Here is a 12,342-nt window from a genome sequence, read left to right on the forward strand (position 1 = left end):
CATCCCCAACGTCTGGATCGAGCGCAGAGCAAGAGCACATGTATGTTGGAGGACAGATGTCGAGCGCCAGAATTGGGCTATATACAGCAAACGCCCCGGCTAGCGTGCCATGGCAGCCAGAGACTGCGCGTAGGGACAAGACAACAGAAGGGAAGACAAGAAGGCCGACACTGCTCGAAGACGTACGATGCCGTTGGTCGTCTTCACGGGCCCCTGCCACGGCGCGACCGCCTGGCGGGCCCGCTCCGTCGTCACCCAAGCTACCCGCGCCTCTCGTCTTCGGAATAGTCGCTCCTCGACGGCGACTCGGCGTCGTGGAGCCAGTCGGGCAGGCCGCCGACGCCGACGCCGCCGCCATCGGCCTGGCTACCCGACACGCCCTCCAGCCCCATGCCTTCGGCGTGCGCCTCCATTTCGGCGATCTTTTCGGCCAGGTCGATCGATGGTCCGCCGCCGCTGCCGCCGGCGCTGCCCACGTCCTCCATCGAGTGCGACGAGTGCGGGTGTTCAAATGACACCACAGAGTGGCGCATCTGCTCGCGCAGGCGCTCCTCGGCCGAGCCCAGGATCGGAGCATAGCCGTTGCGGAAGCCCTGGCTGCCCGGCCCGTACCGCTCCCGCATGTCCATCCCGACCCCGTCGCTCTCCCTGGCTTGACCGCCGCCGCCCTCGTCGCCCGAGTCTCCGGAAAGCAGGTCGTCCGACTCGCCCAGATCCGAGGCCTCGCCGTCGTCGCATCCGTCGTCGCAGCCTTCGTCGTCGAGCTCATCGACCGCCTTGCGGGCCACCTGCAGCAGGTAGATGAAGATGCCAATGCAGAGGCCAACGCCGACGAAGCCGGCCACCTGCTTGACCCTCTCGGCAGAGTGCGACACGATGGCGCCGTCATCGTCGCCGCCGTTGGCGTCGCCATCGCTGCCGCTGCCGTTCTCGACACCGTTGTAGGCCGCAAAGTTCTTGATCGAGGTGCCCAGGCCCGTGTGCACCAGCAGCTTTGGTAGCGCCAGCGCCGTGCACGTCGTGTACGTCTTGAGCGTCAGCGTCTGCGAGCTCGCCAGAAGCGTGTTCATCAGATTGTACGGGTACGGCGCCAGCCTGACCAGAAAGAGGAGCTTTGGCTGCTTCTCAATCGCTCGCACCACCTGAGCCGTGATTCGACAGCGGGACACCCGAAAGAGATCGACACACGGTCAGCGAGCCAAATCGAGGTTCGGTGCAGCGCCATGAGGGGCCCACCCGAGCCACGCACCTTTTTCAGGCCACCACTCTGGTTGAGCAGCCCGACCATCCAGTCCTTGAGCAGCGACCGGCTTAGCAGGAACACGACAATGGCACCAGAGAGTGCCGAGATGTAGCTGATGATGAAACCTTGCCAGAGACCAAACGAGAAGCCGCATAGGATGATGAGCGTCGAGTAGAGAGGAAGTGGCGCTGTTTGGCAGCAGGGCAAAGGCAAGGAGAGCACACAGGGGGTCAGCAAACCAGCTACTTGCGCTTCAGCAGGCCCTAGTGGCAAACATCCCTGCGAGACTCACGGAACGTGGTGATGAAGATCAGAGAGCCCAGTAGCAGCCGTCCGCGGAGGCCTAGCTCCTGCAGGTAGGCGGCCAAGCGATCAAGGCCGGTGAAGACCTCGGTGTGGAACGTGATGACCATGGCCGTGCTCGACAGGCTGATGCCGAGCCAGATGAGAAGCGGCACGTACGCCTGCAACCACGCGGGACGCCAGCACCGCGCGCCGGTAATCGGATCGCGAAACGCGTCGTCCCAGTAGATCCTGGTGTCCACCAGCCACTCTCGCAACCGATGACCCGCCTCGACAGGGTTGGCCAGCAGCCGCAGGAAGCCCGCGACGCTGGCACAAAACATGTAGCAGCGCTGCCTGAACGTCAGGTCCGCCCTCGACGAGCGCGACGAGCGCCGACGCCTGCGCGGCTTGAGGCGGATCGCACCGCGCCGGGCTTGCGGCACCACGATGGGCGAGCCGATGTGGATCGAGTGCGACGACGACTGCGACGCGGGCAGCACAACGTCGGTCGAATCATCGGCGTGCCCTCCGCTGCCTCGCTTCCTCGGCGTGCCCGGGCGCGGCCGGTAGGCGGCGGGTGTCGCGCGCCGAGACTCGGACAGCGAGGCGCGCCACGAGGTTTGACCACCAAAGCCCTCGCCGAGCTCGTCCGGCTCGGCCACCAGGTGCGGGTACTTTGCATCGCTCCCGGCGTCATCCTGGAACGACACCATTGCCGACTTTTCGCCGCGAGGGTAGGCGCTGAACGCCTCATTGCGGTTGCGGTAGACGGTCGGCGTGAAGCGGCCCGCTGCCCGTTTCCCGTGGCCCTTGCCGGCCTCGTCGTCGCTGATACTCTCGCGGTCCGATAGCTTCGAGCTATGGCTGTGGCCGTGGCCGTGGCGCACCGCGGGCGACATCCGGCCGGTGACGGCGTCCATGAGCGAGTGCGCCGTGTTGGCGGCGACACGGCTGAGGCTCGTCTGCCTGACGGGAGGTGTCATCGTGGAGCTGCGCCGCGGCATGAGCGCCTGTTCGATTGTGAAACTCTCACCGCCAACGTCATCATGTGGCGATGCGATCCGTTGGACGGGTCCGCCGCGCGCGGCGTGGTGATGGCTCGCGCTAGTGGGCGTGGCCGAGGTGATGCTGTTGGGGGTGTGTCGTTGGAGGTTGCGGACAGGGTCAGATCGGGTTCCACGATTTCAGCGCAGGCGGCAAGAGGGACGAGCACTCACTGAGGGCTCGCTGGACGCTTCTCAGATTCGCCAAAGAGGCTGCGCCTCTTTGACCCGGGCCGCTGCACCGTGTCTATTGGAGGGAGCTTGCGGGTGGCAGCCTTTTGCCGACGGTCCGACAGCGATGCGCCGCCGTCGAATGCGAGAGGAGGCACCGATCGGGACCTCGAGTCGAAGGGGGACGAGGTAGAGGGTTGCTGGCTGGTCGACGCCTCGGCGTCCCAGCGATCGACGTCCGCGAACATAGGGTTGGTTGGCAGCTCAAAGTTGGGAGTGGCACCGCTGGCCTCCTGTAGGGCGTGGGCGGCGGGTCGACGGGCTGGCCCTGCAGCAGCATTGCGAGCCAGGGGTGATGGGGTCCGCGCCTGGCTGCCGCGCTGGCCGGCCGAGAGGTGCTGGGGTTGCGGCACCATACTCGTGGGTCCTTGTGGAAGGACTGGGCCGCGCCCGACTTCTCTCTAGGGTCGATGCGGAGGTGTGGCTCCAAGCTGCGACGAGGCAAGGATGATGACAGGTGATCGACAGAGCCGCTCGAAGCAAGATCAAGGGACGTGTGCGTGGAGCGATGGGAGGCGCGAGCAAGGAGCGCGGGTGGGTGGGAAAAGGATTTGAGTCGGTTCGAGCTGACCAGCAGCCGAGGTGCCACCAGTTTCCGACGCTTGTCAATGGGCGTGGCGGGAGGCTGTGTCCAGGGGGGCGCAAAGGCGAGCTGGCGACAAGTGCCGGTGCGGACGTGGCGGTTCGGGGCGACGGTTGCCAGCCTCGTTGCTGCTGGCAAAAGCGCGCTTTGGCCGGAGGGGGGGTTCCGAGACGGAGGGCCCGATCCGATATCAATCGAGGGCAGAGTGGGTCGAGACGAGCGTCGAGACGGGCGTCGGATCGACCGAAAGCCCAAAGGGAGAGATGGGTCGAGCACGTTGGGTTGGCACGGAAACAGCAGAGAGGATGCGACGGTTGAGCGCGGTGGCCGCCTAGCTCGGCATGGCCCGGTGAGCAGTCAGCCTGGCGGTCACGAGGAAAGGCGGGAGCGAGCGCCGGGTATACGGGTCGATGGTAGTCGATGCTGATGGTGATGAGACGAAGGTGGGCGGGCTCGTGGTAACCAGCAGAGGCAGGGTAACTAGCTGCGAGCGGGGGGCGGGAGCCAGCAAATTTGGGCAGGCAGGCAAGCGGGCTCCACAACGGTCCTCGACGCGGGCGGCGGCGGCGGCGGCGGCGGCGGCGGTGGCTAGCGTCGAAGAAGAAGCCAGCTTGAAGCAGGCAGGCGAGCAAGCCGAGCCAAGCGGCCCCCGCCTGCGCTCAGGCCCTTGAACTTCGCAGGCAGGCCATCTTGCAGCAAGCAAGCACGTCAGCCGTCGTGGGCGCCTCGCCGCCTCTCTCGCTCTACCAGTCTCGGTCGAAAATAGACACTGGCTGCAGGCCAAGTGGAGAGAGAGGCGGGTAGCCTCTGCACCGTCGACGACGACCAACAGTCTGGCCTCGTCGAGGCAGGGCCAGCATGCAGCCTAGTCGTATGGCAGCCCAAAGCATGTCCGCCATCGGACCTCACCAGCCTCACCCCTTTGGCTCTCTCACCTCTCTCTCGGGCGTCAAGCAGCCGGAACAAAGGGCAAAGAGGGACGCCCCCGACGCGGGCGGCGGCGTTCCAAGGCCCGCACGCAGCCACGGCAACGGCGCCGACCATAGGCTGCCTGCCCTGCTGGCTGGCTGCCTGGCCTGGCCTGGCCTCGGAATTTTGCCACGTGTCAGCCGGCCGGCGCTCCCTGCACCGCCCCCGCCTCGTCTTCGGCTGCCGGCCGACTGGCTGGCCACCTGCTCGCGCTCTACCTCCTCATCACCAGCTGCGCAGTCAACAGCAAGTCGAGGCCGCGACCGTCGGGACAGGCCTCGCAGCAGAAGCAAGTCACCGACGGCGACGCAGCTGCCGCCAAGCAAAGGCCGGGTTCGGGCTCCGCGCCGACCTTTGCTCAGCAGACCCGCCGACCCGCAGCGCACCGTGTTCCGTGCGCGGCGAGGGGATGGACCTGGAGCGCTGGATTCATCTCCTCGATCGCACCAGACGAGGAACGAGGTGAAGCACCGGACGACGAGAAGGGATGGCCGAGCGCGTCACGATGTCCGCAGCTGTGCGACCTCTTGATCTTCGTAGCAAGGTGGCAAGGAAGCTTTGCCTGCGCCTGGCGTCGGGGCCATCGCACGGGCGCGCCACGCCCCAGCGAGGAAGAGCCACCACAGACGACGGATCGACCAGCTCGTCCCACCATGCCCAAGCCGTATTGCCGACCCTCTGATCGCCGCTGCATTCGGCGCTAGTGGCTGAGGGTACAGCAAAAAGCCTCCCGGTGGGCGGAGGAGCCAGAGCTGAGCGCGAGGCGACGCTCAGCGTGAAAGGGCGAGGATCAGCATCGACACGGATCGTACCTCACTGTCCACATACAGCCTTATACCAGCCATGCGCGCTGAGCAAGAGATGAGGCGAAAGGTCATAGTCGACATTCCGAGGGCAGACGGTAGGCAGTTTCGGGCCCAGATCAGAAATAGAGCGCAAAGCACCAGCAGAGCGCCGCGCGATGATGGGTCGCGCCAAGTGTTGGAGCGTCTCGTTGCTCTGAGTCGTGTCGTCCCTCGTAGCTTGTGGCAAGTATCAGCTCCACTGACAAGGGGAAAGGGATGGTGGCTTTCTCAACTGTCGAACAAGAAGATCATAGATGACGAAGGCGGCCATGTCCATGGAACGCAGCAGGAACAGCCCAACGCAACGCTGATGATCGACCAACCACATCAGCGGTGGTGGGTCTAATTGAAGTCTGCGCCGCTCATGGCCAGGTCGAGCTGGTAGGCAAACTGGTCCTCGCCGAAGGGAGGCCACTGGCCGTCCCAGTCCCAATTGTTGATGGCGTCCTTGGCCTGGCTCGGCATCGAGTCGTAAAACACAATCTGCAGGGTATCTCCGTCATCCTTGTCGGTGATGTCGAGGCCTTGCGGACCGAGTCTGTTCCGGCGCGACGCACGATTCGCGTTTGCCCCTGACTGTCAGAGATGCCCTCCGGTGGATCGGCCCGCCATCTGTGCGGAGAATGGCGGACTACTTACCCTTGATTGGCCGACTGGATCTTGACGGTGCTCCCGTCCATGGCCCAGCTGGGGAGTGGAGCGTTGTATCTCCGGTAGTGCCTGGCGCCGGTGCACGCCACGCCAGTGATTTTGGGCCACACATAGGGCTTGTTGGGGTCCGTAGGCTGCGTGATGAGGGCAGGATCGTCCATCCAAATGACGATGGTCTCCCCTGAAGAGCCCGTCAAGAGATCGAGGCAGATTGTCAGTGTGAGCTCCGTCCATCAGAGCAGTCGGTTGCGCTCTTAGTCAGGTCTAGTCTACACCGTTCTCGACGTCCGACCCCCGTCCGGCCGCACACGGGCCGGGATCAAGATTGGCGATACAAGGACGCGGCCTCGACGAAGGAGGATTCACGACACTCACAGTCGTACCGAGAACCGCCACCAGGCATGTTGTTCGTCTTTGGGAAGAAGAGGCTGTACATCATGCCGAAACGACCATTGTAGTTGGCCCAACGCGCATAGATCTGGCCCTTGGTCGTGTCTTTGCAGCCGGCCGAGGGGGCGCCGGTGGGCTTGAGGCCGCCAGAGCACTTGCCGTCTGCCGTCACCGCGGTATAGACGTGGCACATGTTGCCTGGTAGTGGGATGAGCAAGGCGCGGCTCTCGTCAGTGGGTCTGTGATCCCCGTCGCGGCCTTCGAAGCGATGGCTGACGATGGACGGTGGTGGAAAGGGGGGATGGGGGGGGACCAGAGGGGGAGGGGCCGGGGGGGACAACATAGGACCTGGGTGGCAAATGAAGCGGTTCGCGGTCAACGCACCGATGTGCACACGCGGCTGGAAGTGGACCGCTGCCAGCTCTTGAGGGGTCCTGGCTGCAGTCGACGGGATGGGCGTGACTTGATCGTGAGCGATCTTGGGGCATTGCCAACCGCAGACGAGGCCGGCCGTCGTCCAAAGGATGGTGGCAAACAGGCTGAGCTTGATCTGCATGGCGCTCGTGGCAGAAAATGGGGGACGAGAGGGGGAGAAGAGGAAGTGGGAGGGGGGCAGAAAGTGACCCAGGCTATGCTTGGGGATGGTTGGGAGGGGGCAGCGGCAAAGAGAGTCGCGATCCCCTCTCTTTTTGAAGGTTGAGCAGGCTCGATGCAGCGACCAAGACGACCGCTCGAGGAGACGTGTGAACTACTGCAACCCACTTCTGTTGATGGGGGCAAAGAAGCGACGTGGACGCTAGCAGTACAACGTGCGCTACGACTGTTCCGACTCAGAAGGGCGTGTGCAGCGAAGCGCAGCTGACTGATGACTGCCAATGGCAAGAAGCAGGAAACGGTCACCGAGATACAGGCACGCCAGCCCCAGGGCACTCGCTGAGCGAAGGGGTGGGGGAAGGCACAATGTGTCAAAGTGTCCCACCGTGATTGCATTGAGATCACGCCTATGCTGTGCAGGCGTTCGGCCCCACATCTGAGCATCGTCAACCGGATACCGCCATGCTATATGTAGGTACCAAAGAGGCCCCAGCCCCGCTCCTCCCTACTCGTCGTCCTCGGCCTTCCGCTTCGTCGATCCACCACCGCCGCCGCCGCCAGAAGACAAGTTGATGCGGAACGGCTGCGCCGAGGAGGATGGTGCGCCGCCGGGGCTCGGCGCCACGGCGGGCGAAAACGACCGCTTCAGCGACGATCCCGCAGCTCCAGAGGAAGGCGCGCCGACGGCGGCCCAGCCGCGCCTCGACGTCGCGACCGACTGCTCGCCGCCGTCGCCGCCGGTGGTGGTGGCGCTCGACATGGTTCCATCGTCGAGGGCCGTGACCGAGGTGCTCCGGCTGCCGTCGAGCGTCGGGCTGACTGCCGACGTCGCCCGCTTCTTGCCCTTTCCTGCACCGCCCGCCGCCGCAGCCGACGTCGACGCCGAGACCGTGTTGGGCCCGAGCAGGGCGAGGTCCGACGGCGCGCTGCCACGGCTGCCGACGCTGAGCACCATGTGCGCCTGGCCGGTCCGCTCCGCCCGGCTCTGGAACGCCGCCAGCATTCCCGAGGGGGTGTCGCCCGCCGACGCCCTCTGGCGCTTTTTCTCGTCCTCGATCTTCTTGAGCCGCTTCTCGATCTTCTTGGCGCCCGGCTTCTTGCCGTGGAAGACGTGCGAGAGCTGCTTCCACGCCTCGTGCGGGGTGAGCTGGCGCCCAAACTCGTCGTGGTACTGGATGTCAACGTCCGGCTTGTAATCCTTGAAGCGGTCCTGCGCCGACCGAGCCTCGTCGAGCTCGCGCTTGCGGTTCTCGTACTCGCGTGTCGCCTGGTCCTTGGCCGAGCCCTGCGCCTTGGACATCTTGCGCTCCAGCTCGCGCAGCTGCTCCTCCTGCCGCCGCTGCGCCAGCCACCGGTCGTACTCTTGTTGCTGTCGCTCCCGCGCCTTTTCCTCGGCCGAGATCGTCGGCAGCATGCCCTGGTTGCGCAGCAACGCCAGCGTACCGGCCACGCCCATCGACACGCTGGGCTCCGCCGGCGGCAGACCGGCCAGAGGGTCCGCGACGGGCGAGCCGGCCTTGCCGGTAGCAGCAGCGTCCGCACCGCTACCGCTACTGGCGCCCTCGGCCGCCATCCTCGCCGCCTCATACTCCTCCGCTGGATCGCCAAAATCGACATCCTCCGACTCCTCCTTCTTGATGGTCACGACGCCGTTGGTCGCTGCCGATGCGCTCGGCGCTGACGCCAGCCCCGGTTCCGCGCTGATAGACTCCCGCTTAAGGGCCGCAAGCCGCCTGCGCCGGCTGTCCTCGTCAGCCTGCTCTGCCGCCTGACGGTGGCCGATCGTCCGGACAAACTCGCTGGTGCTGTCAAACGTGAGCCCGCCGGCGGGTTCCTCCTCTTCTTTGACGCCCGCAACCGCCGCAGACGTCGAGGCGTCGCCTGGGTAGGGGCTCCCGCTCGCTGCGCGCTCCGCCTCCTCGGCCGCCCGCTGTGCCGCCAAATTCTTGGCAATCATCTCGGGCGTCATCTTGACAAAGGTGCGCTTGGCCTTCTGCCGCCGCACCTTGGCCAGGCTGGCCTGCAGCTCGTCGTCATCGACGAAGTTTTCGGTGACGTCGCGCGCGCGAGGCTTCCGCACCTCGGCGGCAGGCTCTGACCCCATCTCGACATCGCCGTTGGCATCGGCATCGGCGCCGGCGCGGACCGGTGCGGAGATCGACGGGCCTGCGGCGTCCTCGGGGTCGTCAAGGTCCAGCTTGACGCGCGCGGCCTTTTTGCGCTTCTTGGCCTTGGGCTTTTTGAAGCCTACGTCGCCCTCCTGGAGGTAGTCGGACACCTCTTGGTTCTTGGCGTAGTCGAGCGAGAGCAGCTGCTTGTTGGCAGCGGCCGCCTCCTGCTCGAGTTCCCTGCGCGCGAGCTCCTTTCGGTTCGAGGGCTTGGTGGCGCCTGCACCGAGGCGGAAGCCGCCCTCGCTGGAGCGCGTCAGCCCGTCGTCGGCGATGTCGGCGTCGTACTTGGACAGCACGCCGCGCCGCCGCCCGACGTTTGCCTCGTCGAACTGGTCGTCGTCGAGGCCGGTGTAGCCCCTGCGCGCCTTTTTGCGCTCCTGGTTGATGCGATCGCGCTCGGCCTGGTCGAGGTCGTAGTCCATCAGCTCGTCGTCGGCATCGTCGAGAACGCCCGAGTCCCTGAGCGTGAGGATGCGCTCGTCGCCGTCGTCAAAGTCGTCGACGTCGTGGGCCACCTTGAGGCCTGCGAGGTCCGACTCGTCGTAGACGGCCTGGGCCTGAGTCTCCTGCTCCTGGAGCTCCCGGGCGAGCTTGGCGGCATTCTCCTTTGCACGCTTCTTGGCCTGCCTGAGCCACTTGAGCGTGTCCTGCGAGCCGGGTGCCGCCGACGAGGATGGTCCTGATGCTTCCGCTGGCTCGGGGTCGGCCAGCGTGGGCCCTTGAAGCTTTCGGGCGAGCTCGCGCTTGTTCTGGGCCTTTGCGATGCGGTCGCGGATCTCCTGTTGCTCCTTTTCGCGCCTGTTGCGCTCTATCTGCTCGATATGCCTGCGCTCCGCCTCTGCGTCTTCGTCGACCTGGCGTGCAGACTTGGCGCCGTCGTCGCCGTCGGCAGCGGGCTTGCTGTCGGCAGGGCCATCGTCGGTGAGGGGTTTGAGGCCGAGCTTGATACGGAGCTTGTTGGTCTCTTCGAGCGATAGCGAGTCCTTTTGGAACTCGGACATGGCGCTCGAGGGCGAGCGGCGTGGCGCTTCGAGACCGAAGAGGTTGCGAGAGGTGGCGCGGGCACGCGAGTCGGACCGGATCTAGGTCGGCTCTTGTCACCCTGTGTGGGCGGCTGCGTGTGCGGCCTGGAAGAAGCAAGGAGCGGTGACAGCGAAGCGCGGTTCAAGCCCTGCTCACTGGAGCGCAGTGGAGAGCTGCGGCGAGAGGTGGTGGTGGGTGTGGTAGTAGCAGTGGCGGTGGCGGTGGTGGTGGCAAGAGGTGCAGGCGGCAAAATTCCGATGCGATGTGCGGCCGCCGGTGGGTCCGACTGACCCTGGCTGGCTTGGCTGCCTGGCTGCCTGGCAGCCTGCCTGCTCCCTGCTCCACTTTGGTGCGCCTGCGAGGGGCCAGCTGAGAGCGAGCCAGCGCAGCCACGCTGTGCCCGGCCGGCCAGCACGCCAAGCAAGGCCTGGCAAGCCAAGCAACCCTCTCCCAGGCGGCGCCGGCGGCTCGTCCGACCTCGGCGACCCTCGCATCAGCCACCACCTTCTTTCTACCTTCTCCCCACCACCGCTCCTCATTCTCCTCCACCACCACCTTCCCCTCGGCCTACATGCCTGTCGATTGATTCTCCACCACCACGCCACTCAGTCGCAAGCGCCACTCCATCTCACGCATCTAGACACCCGACCGCACAGTCCCCACCTCGGGCACAAACCCCCACCCCGCCCGCAATGAACGACAGCCTCGGCGCCTTTCTCGCCATCGCCGTCCTCTGGCTCATCCTCCGCTTCGCCTTTGGTACGTCCCATTTCGACCCCTCTCGCTCCACCTCCTCTGCTGCGCGCTTACCTGCCTCTCGGTTCCCCTCGCCTGCACCCTCGCCTCCAACCCAGGCGGCAGCTCGTCCTCGAATGGCAACGCCAATGCCGCCGGCCCCAGTCTAGATGCGGCGCGGGCCCGTCAGGTACCGCAGCACATGGTGAGACTGCAATGCGCTGGTCATTCGATCCCGTCCGACGCTTGCTCACGCCCCACGCGCCGCCCTTCGCCCTACCTGGCCCCAGGTCGACGCCGTAAAGACCCTCTTCCCCCACGTCCCCGAGGCCTCGATCCGCTACGACCTACAACGGTCCGGCAGTGCCGAGGCCACCTGCGACCGCATCCTCAACGAAGGCGGACTGCCGACGGTGAGCACGTGCAGGGCAGCTCCATCGCCGTCGATGCTGATCGCTGATTCCTCTCGTGACCCGACGTGGCTCTGCCCTCCGTCCCTCGCCTCCGCTTTTGGACTACCGGGTCAGCCACCTGCCGGATTCTTCGGAACAGCAACGTCCAACACGCCAAGCAGATCCGATGCAGCGGCCACAACGGCCACTCACGAGCCAGCAGCAGCAGCAGCGGGGCAGGCCGCCAACGCTGCTGCGCGCGGTGCCAACGCAAGGGCGTCGGCATCGTCTTCGTCGTCGAGCTCGGTCAAGCGCACCACCTTGATATCCCGTTTCGGCACCGACGGCGACGCCCTCGATACGACGGCCGACAAAGGCGATGGCGACGCGCAGGGCTGGGCCCCCTCGCCAGAGGAGCGGGCCAAGCGGCTAGAGGAGCGAAAGCGTCGGATGGTGCTCGAGGCGAGGAAGAAGCTCATGGAGAGGCAGGCGCACAAGACCGAATAGGACGCCGGCAGCGCCGTCGGCCGCGGACCGTTGCCCTACAGTCTGCGTGTCGCCGCCGTCGTCGGCCGTTAAGCCTGGCATAGACACTGTCGGCCTTACGGCTGCCACGGACCGCCATCTCACGGCGCTTCAGGCCATCCTTTTCAAGGGTACCGAGTGCGATGACTCCTCAAACGTCAACGATTTCACACACCAACAACTCTGCCGATCGAAGGACGCTACAGGCATCGATGCGTTTTCACTTCCCAAGTCTGCCGCTCTTGTCTCACGAGGGCTGCAATTTTGCCCGTCGCCTGACCTACCAACGTCTCGCCTCAGGCCTTGTGTGGTACCGACACCGGCCCGCGCTCGGGGTGCCACTCGATGCCCTCCTTTGCCCACCGCCAGACTAGGTAGGCGCGCAGCTCCTTGTCGAGGGGCAGCACCTTTTTCCACTCGGGGATGTGCGACTCCGACTCGGCCTCGACGACGGTGGCGTGCGCGTCTTGCCCCGCCTGCTCGTGCTTGGCGGTGTGCCCTGCGACGGTGGCCAGCTGGTGTGCGGTGTGCGCGACCTGGCCCATGGACACTGCCGCGTCGCGGGTCGTCGGCGGCTCGTCGAGGCGCAGCTGTCGATCGAGCTGCTCCCGCAGCCGCAGCTCGGCGGGGGCCACCGGTCGCTCCCCGCCGAGTCCCTGGTG

At 65.8% G+C, this 12,342-nt stretch overlaps 5 protein-coding genes across 5 annotated transcripts in view; 1 reads left to right on the forward strand and 4 right to left on the reverse strand.

The window, feature by feature from the left end:
* Positions 1-260: 260 nt before the first annotated feature.
* Positions 261-3,158, reverse strand: PFL1_04833 (uncharacterized protein; the record flags this gene model as incomplete). Its single annotated transcript, XM_007882361.1, has 4 exons — positions 261-1,142; positions 1,250-1,431; positions 1,536-2,656; positions 2,746-3,158. The coding sequence occupies 4 exons, from the start codon at positions 3,156-3,158 to the stop codon at positions 261-263; spliced, it is 2,598 nt and encodes an 865-aa protein (XP_007880552.1).
* Positions 3,159-5,541: 2,383 nt separating this feature from the next.
* PFL1_04834 (uncharacterized protein) lies at positions 5,542-6,796 on the reverse strand (the record flags this gene model as incomplete). The annotated part of the gene is made up of 4 exons (XM_007882362.1): positions 5,542-5,737; positions 5,839-6,031; positions 6,226-6,438; positions 6,625-6,796. 4 exons carry the CDS (start codon positions 6,794-6,796, stop codon positions 5,542-5,544), a joined length of 774 nt encoding a protein of 257 aa, XP_007880553.1.
* A 543-nt stretch (positions 6,797-7,339) lies between these two features.
* Positions 7,340-10,006, reverse strand: PFL1_04835 (uncharacterized protein; the record flags this gene model as incomplete). The annotated part of the gene is made up of 1 exon (XM_007882363.1): positions 7,340-10,006. The coding sequence occupies one exon, from the start codon at positions 10,004-10,006 to the stop codon at positions 7,340-7,342; it is 2,667 nt and encodes an 888-aa protein (XP_007880554.1).
* A 714-nt stretch (positions 10,007-10,720) lies between these two features.
* PFL1_04836 (uncharacterized protein) lies at positions 10,721-11,662 on the forward strand (the record flags this gene model as incomplete). The annotated part of the gene is made up of 4 exons (XM_007882364.1): positions 10,721-10,787; positions 10,883-10,968; positions 11,054-11,176; positions 11,291-11,662. The coding sequence occupies 4 exons, from the start codon at positions 10,721-10,723 to the stop codon at positions 11,660-11,662; spliced, it is 648 nt and encodes a 215-aa protein (XP_007880555.1).
* Positions 11,663-11,976: 314 nt separating this feature from the next.
* The window catches only part of PFL1_04837 (uncharacterized protein), a gene marked incomplete at both ends in the record, with an annotated part of 1,737 nt that continues 1,371 nt past the window's right edge, over positions 11,977-12,342 (reverse strand). Inside the window, one exon of the mRNA XM_007882365.1 lies at positions 11,977-12,336. Coding sequence (XP_007880556.1) covers positions 11,977-12,336 — 360 coding nt within the window. The remainder of the gene's footprint in view (positions 12,337-12,342) is intronic.

The sequence above is a fragment of the Pseudozyma flocculosa genome, assembly GCF_000417875.1.
Source record: "Pseudozyma flocculosa PF-1 unplaced genomic scaffold scaffold00016, whole genome shotgun sequence".
Lineage (NCBI taxonomy): Eukaryota > Fungi > Basidiomycota > Ustilaginomycetes > Ustilaginales > Ustilaginaceae > Pseudozyma > Pseudozyma flocculosa.